This window comes from Electrophorus electricus, chromosome 17, assembly GCF_041902795.1.
Source record: "Electrophorus electricus isolate QZ-2024a chromosome 17, ASM4190279v1, whole genome shotgun sequence".
Classification (NCBI taxonomy): domain Eukaryota; kingdom Metazoa; phylum Chordata; class Actinopteri; order Gymnotiformes; family Gymnotidae; genus Electrophorus; species Electrophorus electricus.
The window spans coordinates 15,843,574-15,859,201 of NC_137513.1; the positions used below are offsets into that span (position 1 = coordinate 15,843,574).

Sequence of the window (15,628 nt, forward strand, 5' to 3'; positions counted from 1 at the left end):
ACACTCTTAACAGGCTGAAAGCATTTTTATGCCATCAACGTAGGCCGACATAGTTCACAAAGTTGAATTCTACATCTGACAGCTAGGATTAATGAAGAAATCACAACGTATGCGCAGTTGATATATTCACTCTAGTTTGAGTAACTGTAACACTTTATCATATATTTGTATTCCATTTGAACAATTTAGCTACAACTACTTAAGAGTAAGATGGGTCAGGCAATGTTCTTACCTTCAGAAGGGGGGAAAAGTGCTCGGCTTTCCTTACTGGCTTCAAATACGCAGTATTCGTTGTAATAACTTTTGAAACGATTGTTTTTCTAGCACTGTGGACGTTCGTTCTATAAAAAGCACGAAGAAACGCAAAAACATTAAGGAAATAAGTTTTAGTTTACCTGTATCACCAGTATCCAGTCGCCTCAGGCGTATGTACCCCGGATGTAAGCATAGCCCAACTTTCCACGGCCTTCAGTCGTCCCTTGATGTTTTAGCCCACCTTAACCGATATTTTTAAAAAGTCCCTGTGAAGCATTGTTATTTGTCTTATTTGATATAAATCAGAATATAACTTAATTGTAAGAAGCAAAGGACGTGTAGACGTTCCAGCACCAAACAGCAGCTTTTAGTAGTATGGAACTTTTTTGTCTCAACTTGCTTGTTCTTAGCACTAGATTTGTCGAAATCAAGCGGGAAAAATCCTTGTATAAAAATTGGTTTGGATGAAGGAATTTTATTAAATCTTAAATCAAAATAGGAGACATTAAGATTGTATCCCAAATTTCCTGCAAGATCTGCGAAATGTTATATATTACTTTCCAATGTTTTAAAGTGTGCATTCATCAAGCAATTCTGTTTAGGCTATTTCATTATTCTTTTTTTGTTTGTTTTTCAATTAACCTGCTCTCTATAGCAATAAGTTATGACTTGCAACTACTATCCTTCTCTTTTCAAGGCAATTATATCATAATTTTGTTCAGTCTAGAGTTTATATTACCGGAATACACTTTTCATATAAATGCAGCCAAATTGCTCTATACAGTTCTATTTGAATGAAAAGAGTGATAATTGTTCATAGCAGAATACTAATATAATTAACATTAGTTTTTAAGTTGGGATTTAGTTACTGTATTTTATATAATTTCCATCACTTATGCAAGTTCAAAACACCCCAAAAGACTACAAAGCACATATACAAATGTAAGTCCAGAGTTGATGAGTTTATTATATTTTATTGTGATAGCATTTCATTTTGAGAACACAGCAAATAAAGTCAAGGGTCACGAAGTTACTTCAGTTTGGCTTTTACCACACCCCTTTCACAACGGACAAGATGTTCACCATATACCTATCATAACAGAATGTAATGCCAGAGAAAGCAAGCCTTTACACAACCAGACATCTAAATTAATGTGGATCTGTAATGACATTACACAGCAGACTGCATTGGAGAACAAAAGATTGAAAAGGGAAATATATGTTTATGCGTACACAGATTCCATCTTGAATGAATATATAGTTTTAACCATGAGTGTGTGTATGCACTTGAGGGCAATATCCATCTACTGTAAGTGAAACTAGCATTTTAATATGTACGCATGTGTGAATTATATGTAGTCTTTTTTATGAATCCTGTGCAGCATGATAACCTTTTGCCATCCCTTTTTTTTTTTAAGGCAAACAGCAGATCTAGTTGTGGAGGACAGGTGATCCATTTCTGAAGTTGTGATCGAACACAGGTAAACACAAATTTGGCATTAAAATAGACACAGAATATTGAGCCAAAGTTTCTATACACAAGAACAAATTAGGGGCACAGAGATGAGGGCAAAGGCAAGATGGCAGGACCAAACTAAAATTAACAAAGTAAAAGTTACCCTTAAAATGGTGTCAAAGCAGGTTTGGAAATGTTGCAATACTGTTGCATTTTCAAGGTCTATTCATACAGTATAGAACTTAAGCAAATTCAATACAGAATTCTAGCTCAGTCAACATACATCAAAAGCAAGAAATGATAACTATATATACAGAATGTGAATGATAAATACAGATTTAAAACAGTCCTGCTTTTTATTCTTCCTTCTTTTAACTTCTTCACTTTGATAATGGCTGCTCCTTTCATCACAAGCCCATGTTTCTCTTATTTTGACCTAAGAGTTCACCATGGTTTTCATAGTATTCAACCACTTAAACCGATTAAAATACTATAGATGACTCTGTAGTGTTTAATACAGTTCAGCTCTAAGTCAAAAGGGCACAAAAGAAAATCCACAACTGTCTGAGAAAATCAAATACAAACATGAATATATTTAAGAATATGGGTTCCAAAGCTCCTGGGGTTTAGCCTACTTAGTAACCATAATCATGTCTGCTGTAGCCCACAATGGGGTTCAGGAGTTTCTCAGGATTTAAGGACCTGGTCTCTCTTTTTTTTGGTTGTTTTTTTTTTTTTTTTGTATGCATTTTTTTGTTTGTTTGTTTTTTAATTTTAAACAGCCATCTAGTACACGATTTGAATTTGAGGGCTGGGCAGTGGGGGTTTAAGAAAATGTTAGTGAGCATGACCAGTCCAGTAGAAACATGAGGAGTAGAGTGGGTTGGAGGGATGGGCGGTGCACTCAGCAACAGCCCCCTCCGGCTTGCTGTCCACCCTGTCCGCCTGCAAGCGAGGAGTTGGTGGCTGCATGCTGGGGTCCAATCTTAATCCCGTTTGCCTGTGAAAATACAAATTAAAAGGCAGTCAGTGCCATGCTACTGTAAATAGAGACTGCTTGAATTCCTATTAAGGGTTAAAATAAATTAATTGAATGTGATTGAAAAACCAAGTAATTGGTTGTAGTTTTGCTTCGATATGTCTTTATGTGGTCAAACACTGTGTAAATACCAGGCCCCAGAGGTCTGAGTCATCACCCTGCTTTTGATGGCAGTGAAGTGGGAGAACCCTGTGTTATTGCAGCAGTCAGATGGAGAGGTAGGGAAATCAGCCAGCCAGCCAGCCAGCCAGCCCCCCACTCCCTCACTCACTCACAGGTGGCACTTTCCTTTGCAACACAAAAGCATCCATCTCGCCCACTACTTGCTTAAGTGGGCTCTGGTTCAAAAACAGCCTTCTACTGAGAGGTCACAGTGTTGTGGTGCTGTTAAGGAAACTCCACATCATGCTAAATCTGATTTATAGCATCTGGGGGTGGGCTGTCCCTCCTCGCCAAGTTTGGGAGTTCCTGGCCAGGATCTCCATCAGCTGATGCGGTTTGGACCTGGTGTCTTGATTTTTTTTTCCTATTTTTTTTTGTACTTCTCCTACTACTCCCACAAAAGATAACAACAACGTAAAGCTGCAGTGAGCATGACTCCTTCTGAGCAGTAGTAACCTTATGGGATATGAGGAATTTTTGTGTTGGCAGGCAGCCAGGAGAGGGGCTAGTGGGCCTCTCTGGAAGCTTCTATGGAAAAGATTCTGGCCTTTCACTGCCTTTCTTCCTCCGCAGTACCTGCTCCTCAATGTTTTTATACCATCTCACAGGCAGCCAGCATCAAATGCATTGTTAACATCTGAAGTCTTTTTAACAGTGATTACTATGCCACTGCCCTTTTCAAAAATGCTAACCCATAAACAAATATTTGACACATTTTGCTGGATCTGCATTTGAACTTGTGCAATTCTGGAATTAACTGCATAAACATTCCTGATTACCACATAGTGCAGAAAACAATATTAAAAACCTTACCAAGTAAGGAACAGGAACATGCTGATCACTTAATAACAACAACAACAACAACAACAACAACAAAATAGCACTTTGGAAAAGAAAGTATGCACTTCCAGAAACCATAACCTCAAATATTAGAGGCATGTCTGACTGCATGATCAAACCCTGGGTATTGCTATTGGAAGTCCTCTTAACCCAATTCTTTATAAAATCAACTTTTTCTGTTACCTCATTGTTTATATCAAAGACACCTTCCTGGATCTTTTCATAGATCTCCTTAGCTGTGTTGATAAATGCCTGTAATGCAGAAAATGACATCTTAAATTGAGCAAGCAAATTAATCCATCTTATTTAACCTCAATATTACCTTTGGCTAAAGTTCATAAACAGATCTTTCCATGAATTTAGGATAGACATGTTTAAGACTACACCATGAAACAAAATACACCATGCAATGACATTCCCAAATTTTCAGTTAAACTATATTGACCATTAATAAATAAAGTTAAACATATAACATTTTATAATATAAAGTTCAAGTATTAAGTTGTTTAAGGCTGAGAGATGGCGCCCCCCTATGGCCTTAGGTGATGGGGTTGTTATTTGGAAATTGCACCGGTCAAAGATGATGAGGATGTCTAGAGATTCATATTGCAGATTCAGTGGTTAGCCTGAGGGTTTAGCCCCACCCTCCGCACTTTGCAGGCTGATTAACATAGCTGATGTGATTCTCTGCAGAGCTCCGCCTCAGCTCTTCAGAGCGCATCGCTCTTCCGCACCTCAATTACCGCCAGACACAGGCAGAAGAAATGGTGGCACAAGACGGCAGCAGATGTGCGCGTGCATGCACTTGCATATGTTTCGCCATGCATGCGCTTGCGTATGTGCGCAGGGGATCTATGAATATGCATGATCTTTAAATAGAAGACTGAAACGTCATAAAAGGGCAGGGGGAGGGGTCAAGAGAATTCACACGACACTAATGAGACAAATTAATCATACAGGGAGCCCTGGGTGGGTGGATGGAGGAGGGGCCTCCGCAAATTAACGCCTCCGCTTTTTTAAAGACAGCTCTCAGCTCGGCTTCAGCTGCCTGCCTCCCACTGAGCACAATAAGCTGTTTCCCCCACAGTTAGGAGTATTGTCTCCCCTGAGTATTGTCCGTGTGTGTGTGTGTTTTAACATCAACCACAAATCACCACCCAAACACTGTGAACCCCTGACCCATATGGGCCAAGTTCTACCTCTTCCACATTTGATGCCGTCTTAGCTGAGGTCTCCATGAAGATCAGACCATGCTCTCTGGCAAACGCCTCTCCTTCCTCTTTCTTCACCTCTCTCCGCGACTCTAAATCACTGTGCAGGGAAGAGAAAATGAGCCGGATTCAGTTCGGGAGGCGCATACGGCAAGGGGCATCTGCTCAGCAGGTCCCCATTGGGAGGTTTGAAATAAAGGCTTCTTCACAACAGGAGCAAATGAAAGCAAGCTTGACTTAAAAGTACCTTTTATTTCCAATGAGCATGATGACCATATTGGAGTTGGAATGTTGACGAGCATCTTCTAACCAGGTTGTCAAATGGTTAAAGGTGTCCCTTCTGCCAGTTTCAGAAGAGAATGTATTAATTTGTCAACACATACAAATACATTTACTAACTAGTGGATCTAACTAGTGGATTAACTCTCAAAACCAGAATAACAAATCCCTGGAATTTATGGAAGGTTATGTGAAGGGTCCAACATGAGCAAGGACACTTTAAAAAGCCAGATAGCATTGGTGTGTTGGACTTGCCTTGTGATGTCGTACACGAGAAGAGCCCCAGCAGCTCCTCTGTAGTAAGACCTGGTGATTGAGCGGAAGGACTCCTGGCCAGCCTGGAACACAAGGACAGCATGTCCACGCTGAGAGATGAGTTCATGAAGAATGGAGTTCCACCAGCTCATCTTAGGGCACCAGCCTTACTCTAAGTGACACCCCATCCTAGTCACTGCCCCACCACTCTTAACGGTTATAACAGCTGCCCCCCTGCCTGGGTAGGCCACAGCTCAGTTAGACACCCCACCCTCCCTCTGCAAAACACACAGTAGTGTGTGTGCACACCCAGACCCACACCCATAGAAAGACTCACAGAGAGGAAAAGACACACCACACAGCAGCGGCCACTGCCGCCACTACTGGCCCACACAAGCACCCACTGTCTGCCCTTCCATCCCACAATGCATTTGTCTCCAGCAAGGTGGCTAACCAATCAGCAGGCAATCTCACAGCAGTTTCCAGCGACAACCATTCAACAGCATCTTTGTCATGGCATAAAATGGCCTCCCCAGCAGCACCAGGGTTGCGTTGCCCCCTCTGGCAGAAGGCGAGTAAGCCAGGGGCACACATTTGAATTCAATAACCCACTCCTCCCCTGGGGGCAGCTGTTAACATTAGAGTTAATGGAGCCCATTGTGAATAAATGATGAATGGCACTTTTATGCTTGCCATCTGCCGGAGTGAAAGGTTACAGGAAGGCCAGAAATGCAGATTTCTCCTGTTACCCAGTTCTATCAGTGAAAAGTCTGACAAAATAAAAAAAGAAGGAAAAGTGTGACTTCAAATTATTATAATTATTACATACAACGAAACAAAGCTACCAAGGCAACAAAAACAAAACTAGAGTGGTCAGACAGGCAATTCCTCACCATCGGGTAAAGAGGTTGTGTAACATCAAATTAAGATGCCAGAAATGTCACATGGTACTTGTCTATATGCTGAACATTTAAAATTACACCTAATTTTTTATTGATCTAATTTTACCTCAAGATCTAATTTGGATCCTAAAGATGAAAATAAAAGTTAAAAAACAGAATAAGTCTAGCAATAAATTAAGACGCATTAACACGAGAAATAATTTACATTTTATTTCTATGATTATAGTAAACTCTTTACTTGAATGTTATAGTCTGGCTCCCTCTGCTGGCCAATATGATTATACAGCTGACTCAGTACAGCTTTGTACTTTTTCATGATTTGAAGGCTTAATTAATACAGTTCATATCTCACAGCAAGGCCCATCTGAAAATGTCTCGACAAGAACAAACTTTTCAAACTGAATGAAGTCAAAGAATAATTAGCCAGACTGGCTTATATACATCAGCAGTCAGACTGCCAAATGGCTTAATTCAACAGTCTCAGCATAACTGCAGTCTGCTGGGTTGTAAAACCTTGCTTATTTGACATATCCAGATGTGCTATGATCATGCCACTAATTAATTTTTACTACATTTACTCTGCAGTACAGAGCTGGGAAGAAAACAAAGCAACAAGGCTCAGCAACAGAACATTCATTTAGCAGTAGAGTGTAACTAAACCCTAGGAGCACCCCAGCTTCTAGATAAAGAGCTGCTTAATGCTGCACTCAAGTGATGGGCAATTCCAGTGCTGGAGAGTCGCTGCGTTTTCTCTGCCCTAACTGGAATCAATTCAAACCCAACTTCTGCTAATTAGCTAATCAGTTGAATTAGGTAAGAGGAAGGTTGGAAATGCCCATTCCAACATGCACAGACAGACAAAAGGACAGGCACGTCGTAAAATACTACTGCTGTCTGGACCATTTATAATACTAAAACTATATTTATTTTGACAATCCCAGGTTCTCAAGTACAAAAGTACAAAAAGTGGGGCAGCAACGTAGTCCATGTAAAGCAGATGCTGTGTGTCCTGGACCATTTCTACTCTTGACAATATTTCAAAAAGGACAGCCCCATTATAGGAAGGAAGAGCTTGCAGCAGGCTGTGGGCCGAAGTCTTCCTTGAGCGTTTTCAGATGCAGGGGGCTCAGGGAGTGGGGTACTGAGGCTTGGGGTGGCAGGGTTCAAGGGCCCATCCCATGCAGTCTGTTCAGGTATGCTGGAGTCAGGGAGTTGCAACCTTTACCTCCTGCCTCTACTCCGTTAGGAGGTTGACCCTCAATTCCTGTCTCCATTGTTACTTTCCAAATTGCTTCCGTTCGTATGACGGATACACCTGCTATTTGGACATCCAATTTTTCTGAAGCAAATATAGAGGTCATAGAACTGCCAAGTTTAGTGCTTTTCCCCATTCACTTGTTTTTCAAATCAGTCACAATTTTCTAATTTCCATCAGGCACATGGAACCCACCAAGACATGCAGTAATATGGCTCTTCACAACTGGAGTCTGGCACTCCTAGATTAATCTGTACACCAGGCCTGACAAAAAAACAAAACAAAAACAAAACAACAACAAAAAAAACCACATGAAACTGCATCTTTCTTCATTTGGTATTTCTATTATTGTTCAAGTGTCCTATTTGGTAAGGACAGTGTAGCTCCTGGCCTGCTGTTAAACATCAAAACTGTTATCCTTCTCTGAACTAAATGTCCAATTTCTCCTTTGACAGAGACCTGCCAATCTTGCTCTTGGCCAAAAACTTTATTAACCAGAATACATCGTCCTTGTGTAAATATTAACCAGTTAATATTTGTTTATATCTATTACAACATTTTTTTCAACCCATTTAACTCTTGCTACAGAAAAACAAACAGCTGAAAAACAAACAGCTGTTAGCGGTTAGCACTCTCCCCCAAGCATATTCAGTGAAATATAATTAGCTACATGAGTCACATAGAAAGCACTCATAGGTCTTTTTTATTAACTATATAGCTAAAACTAGTTTTCATATTGACAGCAACCTCAGTACTGGTTCTGTTACAGTCGTATGAGACAGCTCAGCTACCTTTGCTTCAGTAATGAATGGAATGTGGAATATAGCATGTTCACAGGTTAGACGTCCTACAAAAAAGTATGTAAGGTTTTGACCCCTGCCTGTTCCCATACAGGCTTTGTAAGTACTTGTCGTGCTGTCATTTTTAGGAGAATTGTGAAAGACGCAGTCAGCGAGAGTGCAGGGGCAGTGTTTCTCAACCCTATCCTAGGGATACACCTCACAGTCCACATTTTTGCTGCAGCCCAGGCATTCAGTGCACGCACTGGCTGGCTTCAGGCTTGCTAAAAGGCAAGATGAGGCTAAAAATGTGGGCCGAGGAAATGGCTGAGGACACAAACGGTATGGAAGCAATTTTTAAGAATGACATTTAAATGTATATATATATTCCCTTATATTTATATCAAGCTACAACTCTAAGAGCCACAGCTGAAGTGCTTAGAATACTAAGTCTTGGGTTGAAATCTGATTGACAGGTTTGGGGTGGGATTATACAGTACTCATTCTGAAAGGCCTGTATCAACTGCCTACATTGATGGATAGTGTGATGTGACTCTCAGAGAGCCCCTTAAACAATTTAAAGTGAAAATGACTTTTATTGATATTTATTTATTATTTTTAAAGTGTGTGTTTAAAATGAGTGCTATGCCCCTGAAGTGTATGCCGCAGCAATAGTTTCAGAAAGAGAAAAGAAAAATAATTGCATGCTATGACACAGATGTATGCTGTCAGTCACTACTGACACTATGAAGACCTCTGATACAGTGCTTTTCTAATTCACTTACACCCATACAGCGCACAGAAAGCCACCTAAAATTTACAGTGCCATCTTTGGATCTGTAAAAGTGAACACATGCAAGTTTCAAAGGTTTTATCCTTAGATTTGTGTTATGAGCATTAGCTTTTGACAGGATGAAGCCAACAACTGCATTAGCAAAGGCAGCCAATGTGCCAATGTCAGCCAATGGCTGAGTGATAATCAGTGCTCATAATACTTACTGTATCCCAGATTTGGAGCTTAATCTGTTTGCCATCTATAGTGATCATTCGTGCTCCAAATTCTACACCTGCAAGTCAGAAAAAGAAGGTGTTAACAGAAGGTGTTAAGTAACTTTTTATAACAATGAATAACTCTGGAACAAATGTTTCTATTAAAATGGAAACCACAGATAAGTTTAGAGCTGAGAAACAAACTTATTACATTTAATTTTTAAAGTGAATTGCTTGCAATATACAATGTAGAATATGGGGCAGAAGTACTACACTGAACCAAAACTCTCATCAGCTGGAGGGTTTGAGACTAGACCCCGATGAGGCGCTTGTGCTGAAATGAACTGGATCCATGTGTACCAGGAGAGAGTTCTGTACACATTCTGCCTGCATGTCGTGGGGAATGCAGTGCTGCAATATTATATGCCACTGTAATAGTGGCCCACACATGGTCCTGCCTGCATGATCTGAACCTGGGCCTAAGAGGAAGGGGCTAACCGATACAAAATGTGTTACAAATGCTAATTGGATGTTGGACCACCAGTGAAAACAGCTCTGGTTGGAGTAACAAGGCTAATGGTTGAAGTAGCCTTAAAAGCTGGTCCCTAGCAGAGAGCAAAAGTTCAAGATCATTCAATAACAATTTACAACTCACTATCAGTCTGTCTTCCAAAAGCCTACGGAAGATAACAGGCTTTCTTAATATATTAAGAGCTTAGTAATTTAATTGTATGGATTAATGCATATGACTAACTGCAACACGTAACCCATTATATACTTTAATATTTTTCTTAAGCCTCCACATAAGAGAGAGTGGTAATCGAGGAGAATACATTTAGCATTAATAGTCTCTCTGAATGTTTTGTTAACATTCAAGAAAAAAAAAAAGTGTTGTAGTATCCTAGAGACAGCAATGATTCAAAAAGATTCTTATTACTTTAAGCTGACACAAGGGGGTATGGTTTAAAGATCTTCCCTTTTATGTCAAATATGCACAATATTTGACTGATTGGGATAGACCTGTCTAGTTTGAAATGCCACTGGGATTCTGCACAAAAATGAAAATGCAGCATGTGACCCAACAGAAAAAAAAAGTCAGCACAGGGCACTAAAGGCTGAAACATGATATGGTGAATAGAAAGATGACATCACCTGATCAGACTAGTCTCACAGGAATTTACTGCTGTATGAAGTTAGCAGCAACAGCCAAATATCCAAATATCCTGGCCGTCTGTCCAGACTAAACAGCTATTTTATTTATTAATTTATTTAAGTACAGAATTCTTGCATGGATGACCTTCCCAGCATATCTGAACCGAACAGAATCAAAGTCATAAGATTTGAAATGAAAACATGGTACTAAAATAGCAGAACATCAAGAGTACCAAAATCTTGTTCTTCTGTGTTGCAAGAGGGTCTCAAATAATTGTTCTTTGATTGTGATTTGCATTTGACAACATCATGACAACTGAGGACTACTACTAGTTACTTTTTGTTTACCAGCACAGCCTTTCATCCCCACGGTAAACTGGCTTGAACTTAAAAGTCTGCATTAAATAAGCTAAACTCAAGAGAAATTTCTATTAAACTATTATTTAATTTATTTGTTTCATTTCTATTAAACTATTATTTCAAACTGATTTCATCTCCTTTAAATCCAGTCCTCCCCTAGCAATACATGTGGTGCCAAGCTATATTTCCTGGAGTAACAACACTTTTGACCATCTGTCAATTACTAGGATATGATGAGTTTGGCTGAAAGGAGCTTACCAATAGTGAGATCGTGCACAGGCTGAAAACGCTTGTCTGTGAACTGTAATAATAGGCATGATTTCCCCACACCTGCAAAGCAAACACAGTGGATAACAGATGAATACACACAATTGGGCTCAGCACCACTTGCCCAATATCCTATGACCTCTAAATGATTTGCTGATGACCAAGCTCAGCAAATGTCTATTCATTTTGCACACAGGATGCATCATCTTTCCTAACCACTTCTGTGAGGCTCTGCTAGCACTTCAGAACACTCAGAAGAGACCAGCAGGCATTCGCCTATGACACAGTGCAGGAGAGGAGGAGTGCAGTTCTTCTCACCCACTGACAACTACTAGCTCAGCGGCTCCTACCTATGGAAGGCCCATGGCACATCTGAGACACAAATCTGGCTTCCAGTTGGCGAGCGAACTTTTGCACAGCTATTCAATACTTCCAACAGTTTTACCACTGGCGAATTTTAAAATAACTGTTATGTAATATTGCAAAATATAAAAAGCAACAAATCTACTAGTTCAACATTCATGACACCCAAAAAATAAATAAATACAATTTTAAATGATGGCACACCCATAATATGTATGACAGTGGTCTACTTAGCTTAGACTATGTGTACTTTGTTCTGAGGGCACAGGCCACTTACAAAATGAGCCTCAGTTCTTCCGCTTTATCAAGTGATTTAACCAAGGTGAGAATCACCATACTAAATGCACTATCCAACACTAACGAACTCAACAGTGTCCATTTTCTAAACAAAGCAGGAAGATCTGCTGCAGCACACAAACAGGTTAGCTGCTTTGCCCACAAGAGTGTGTTTCCAAGAGCAACAGCAGTTGCCAAGCAGGCTAGCTAAACTCAAGGAGCGCTCATGAGGGAGATGTATAGAGTCAACATATCAATGACATAATAACACCTACCTTTAACCAACAAGATGCAATGTCATACTATAAAACAATTCTATAGTGTGCCTATAAAAATAAAAAAACAATGTTTTTATCACCCAAGTAAAATAAGCTTTATAGATGCAGGGGCTATAGGGGACTCAAAACATATTAGGCCTTCACTGCAGTGCAGACATTTGATCATAATGGTTAACTAAATGTTTTTGAGCCTGCATTGCATATAGTACATTAAAAACACATATATAGGGGTAAATGACCAGAACCATTTTTCAGTATGCCATTAAACCATGGCAGATGTTAACAAGGATTGAACTACAACATTTCCCCAGCACACTCTAGGTTTAACATTCCTACTGGGCAAATATAAACACATGGCAGAGTGGGGCAACATCAAAACACTATACGAGTAGATTGGGTTTCTCTAAACATCAGTGAAGTGCCACACATTGAATAACAAGCAACTGGTCAGTCCTGTTTACTCCTGATGGCAATTTCAACATAATAACAGACCAAACTGAAAGGAAAACAACCCAACAGAAGTCTGTAGTTTTGTTTTTGTTTTGTTTTTTACAAATCATTAAATAGTTAAAAAAAAAAACACACATACAAAAATACATTCAGGCCTACAAGCTGATAGGGAGGAAAACCCCATCAGTACATGTTAACACTTAAAGTATCCTGAAACATACTATATGTAAATAATACATTGGTTTTTCTCTGCAAATACAGATCATAGCCTTCATATTATATTATTATGATATTATGATTATGTGAGTTATTTATATTACATTATGATTATGAACTGTTATGAAAATAAGTGATTGGGGTCAAGGGAATGTCTATAAATTTGATGGAAAGATTGCAAGGTGAGAAAAAAAAAGATTATTTGAAATCACATCAAATTAGCACATCCTGTTTAACCATGAAAAACAGCAATCACTAAATTCAGTGTATTCATGCAAACCCATCTGTACTCAGAATCACACAGATACTCTGAAAGAAGTGTTGCTTTTATAGGGTGAAGTGGTCTGTTCTGTGTAGCCTGTAATGGGCATATTAACTACTAGCAATTATAATAATGCATCAATGAGAATGATGGTTAGTATAGCCATTTCAATCTGGTTTAGATCATTTTAAAGATATTTTATTCATATTGACTGGAAACCAATAATGTCAAGTTTAACACGTTTTATGACCTCCTTATGAAACGCTCAAACACACATTCAACATTGTGCAAGAAATGAAATTTGCAAGGAGACACTGGTGTTTAGACATGAGTACTGCAGCAGTGCAGTTTAACACATTTTTTAATCAGTATTTTAAAACGTGCAGCCGTCCCGGGGGAGAGGGTGCTTGGCTTTTTGTTTGTTTGTTTGAACCTAGCTCGTTTTTCCATCTACAGCCTACCACCTGCTATACCTACGAAGTTCTTGAAAGAAGGCCCAAAACAGAGCAAGGGCAGGGACTATGTAACGCACACGGGGTCACAGTTCAAGATCTTGTGTCATCCAAATTCGGTTAATTTCAAGATTACAGATAATTGCGTGGCACTGATACGCATTACACTGCGAGTCCAGTGCTTGGGTGTCAAGGCCTACTGAAATAAGGCTACGGATTTTTCATGACGAGCAAACAAAAATGTTGGTTCAACTACGACAAAAGAAAAATCTAGTAAACAAAACCGTTATGCCTTTACATGCCAATGACAAGGGATTGTTATTGCACGATCTTTATAATACAGTACTTTGCCACTTCTGAATGAGGTATTCGCTTAACGCCATTTTTAAATTGAAGAACTATCTGCTGCTAGCTAGCTAACCCTAAGACATTAGGGACCTAGCCATCATAACTTAAACTGCTATTGTGGCCTTATAAGTATTAAAAGATGTTAGCTAATATTTATCCTACCTTAACAACCGAACAGACAACGAACTGCACATACTGATATTTTGAAAACATAATACCATATTATTTGTCTGCATATTCCCGTATCGACTGCTCCCCTAGCTAGTTAGCTAACGATAGTTAGCTAGCTACTCTAGGTAAATAGCTAGCTTGCTACATAGCCAGCTACTGTGATGAAGAGACAGATGGCTAGCACTAGCTTATCTTAAAAAGATATTAGCCATCTAGCCACCCAGTGTCCGAATAAGCAGAAAGACAATAGGTTTCCTTCTGAGTTGTTATGAACCTGTGACATGCACTTATTAAACTTGCTGATTACAATCAAGCTATAATGCAGCTAAACAAATTAGCAAGCTAGCTATAATACTCGTTTAACATTTTCACCAGCTATGCGTTAGCCAATAAGGCGCATGTATAGAAAAGTAACTTAATGTTAGCTAGTACGAGCAAACAAACAAAAAAAAAAACAAAACAAAACAAAAAAACGGTCCGTCATCCCACCCCTTGTGTCTCAGCTTTTACCACGTCATTGACTCCAACACTGCGGAAATAAAACACGGACGCTTAAAAACGACAGTAGCTCGGTTAGCCAGCCATGGCGTTAGCTAACCAGCCATCTCTGACAGAACAGCGGCCGCTTACCCGTATCTCCGATAATGATGTATTTGAAGAGGTATGCATACGCCATGGCCAACCGGTGATATGTCAACCTGCTTTGGCCGTGTTAAGATGGCTTCGCGACCTAAAACCGTATGTAACCGCAGGTGATTTCACTAGGTCTGACTTGGCCCTTCTCTCTCTTCGACGGGAACGAACAATAAACACCTCAAAGCTTCGGCGGAGACGTCACACGCCCCGCCTTCCTCCGCCACGCACGCAGAAGACTCCCTTGACTCAGCCGGAAGTTCACACAGCAAACGCTGATGCCTTTTTTTTTTTTTTTTTTAAATATTGCCTTTCTGACTTACTTCTTATCTCGTTTTGTTTAACATCCCGAATTAGTCACACTGACCAGGCTGCTAAGCGATCTGTGCTTTCACACAAAAAGCAATTTTGCAAATATCAAAATCGTATTACTCTTGCTGATATCCTAGGGTTTGTTTTAGGGCTGTAGGCAAAGTTTTCTTTTCACCTGCTAAATGTTTATGCAATCTCAAACCATAGTGCTGAGTATGCTGTCTGAACTGAAACTAGTACATGACAATGCCTATTAGTGACAGGTTACTACGTCAAAGATAAGACAAGATTAGCGTCATCTTATTTGTCTTCTTCAACTGACTAATTCTATGGACACATTAGAGAAGTTCTGTTTATTTCCTACTCTGAAAAACGTAATCAAATAAGCACGCTTCTGGTGAACCACTTTTCGTGATGTTGCAAAATGCTTTTTTGGCACTATAAAAAAGCTGATTGACTTTATGTGTATATACTATTATGGGAATAATTTTTAAAATCGATTTAAAATATGTCACAGCAAGTATCATATTACATTTATTAAATAACAAAACAGAACGACTGACAATGCTCTAATCACCGTTCATGAACATCAGGATTTAATAATACATCTGGCAATACATCTGTTTGTCAATCATTATCCCCGCTAAGCATCCCCTCAAACGTCT

At 39.5% G+C, this 15,628-nt stretch overlaps 1 protein-coding gene across 1 annotated transcript; it reads right to left on the minus strand.

The window, feature by feature from the left end:
* Nucleotides 1–1,213: 1,213 nt before the first annotated feature.
* rab2a (RAB2A, member RAS oncogene family) lies at nucleotides 1,214–14,865 on the minus strand. Its single transcript, XM_027027380.3, has 8 exons — nucleotides 14,649–14,865; nucleotides 11,194–11,265; nucleotides 9,433–9,500; nucleotides 5,498–5,580; nucleotides 5,211–5,303; nucleotides 4,952–5,063; nucleotides 3,936–4,004; nucleotides 1,214–2,711 (listed from the first exon to the last, which is right to left on the minus strand). Exons 1-8 carry the CDS (start codon nucleotides 14,692–14,694, stop codon nucleotides 2,616–2,618), a joined length of 639 nt encoding a protein of 212 aa, XP_026883181.1. The 5' UTR covers nucleotides 14,695–14,865; the 3' UTR covers nucleotides 1,214–2,615.
* Nucleotides 14,866–15,628: the final 763 nt, after the last annotated feature.

Coding starts and splice junctions, on each gene's coding strand:
- rab2a (XM_027027380.3), bottom strand. CDS start 14,694: ATGGCGTATGCATACCTCTTCAAATACATCATTATCGGAGATACGG. Junction 5,581..9,432: donor AGCTCCAAATCTGGGATACA/GTAAGTATTATG, acceptor CTTGTGTTCCAG/GCTGGCCAGGAGTCCTTCCG. Junction 5,304..5,497: donor CTCGTGTACGACATCACAAG/GCAAGTCCAACA, acceptor TGAAACTGGCAG/AAGGGACACCTTTAACCATT.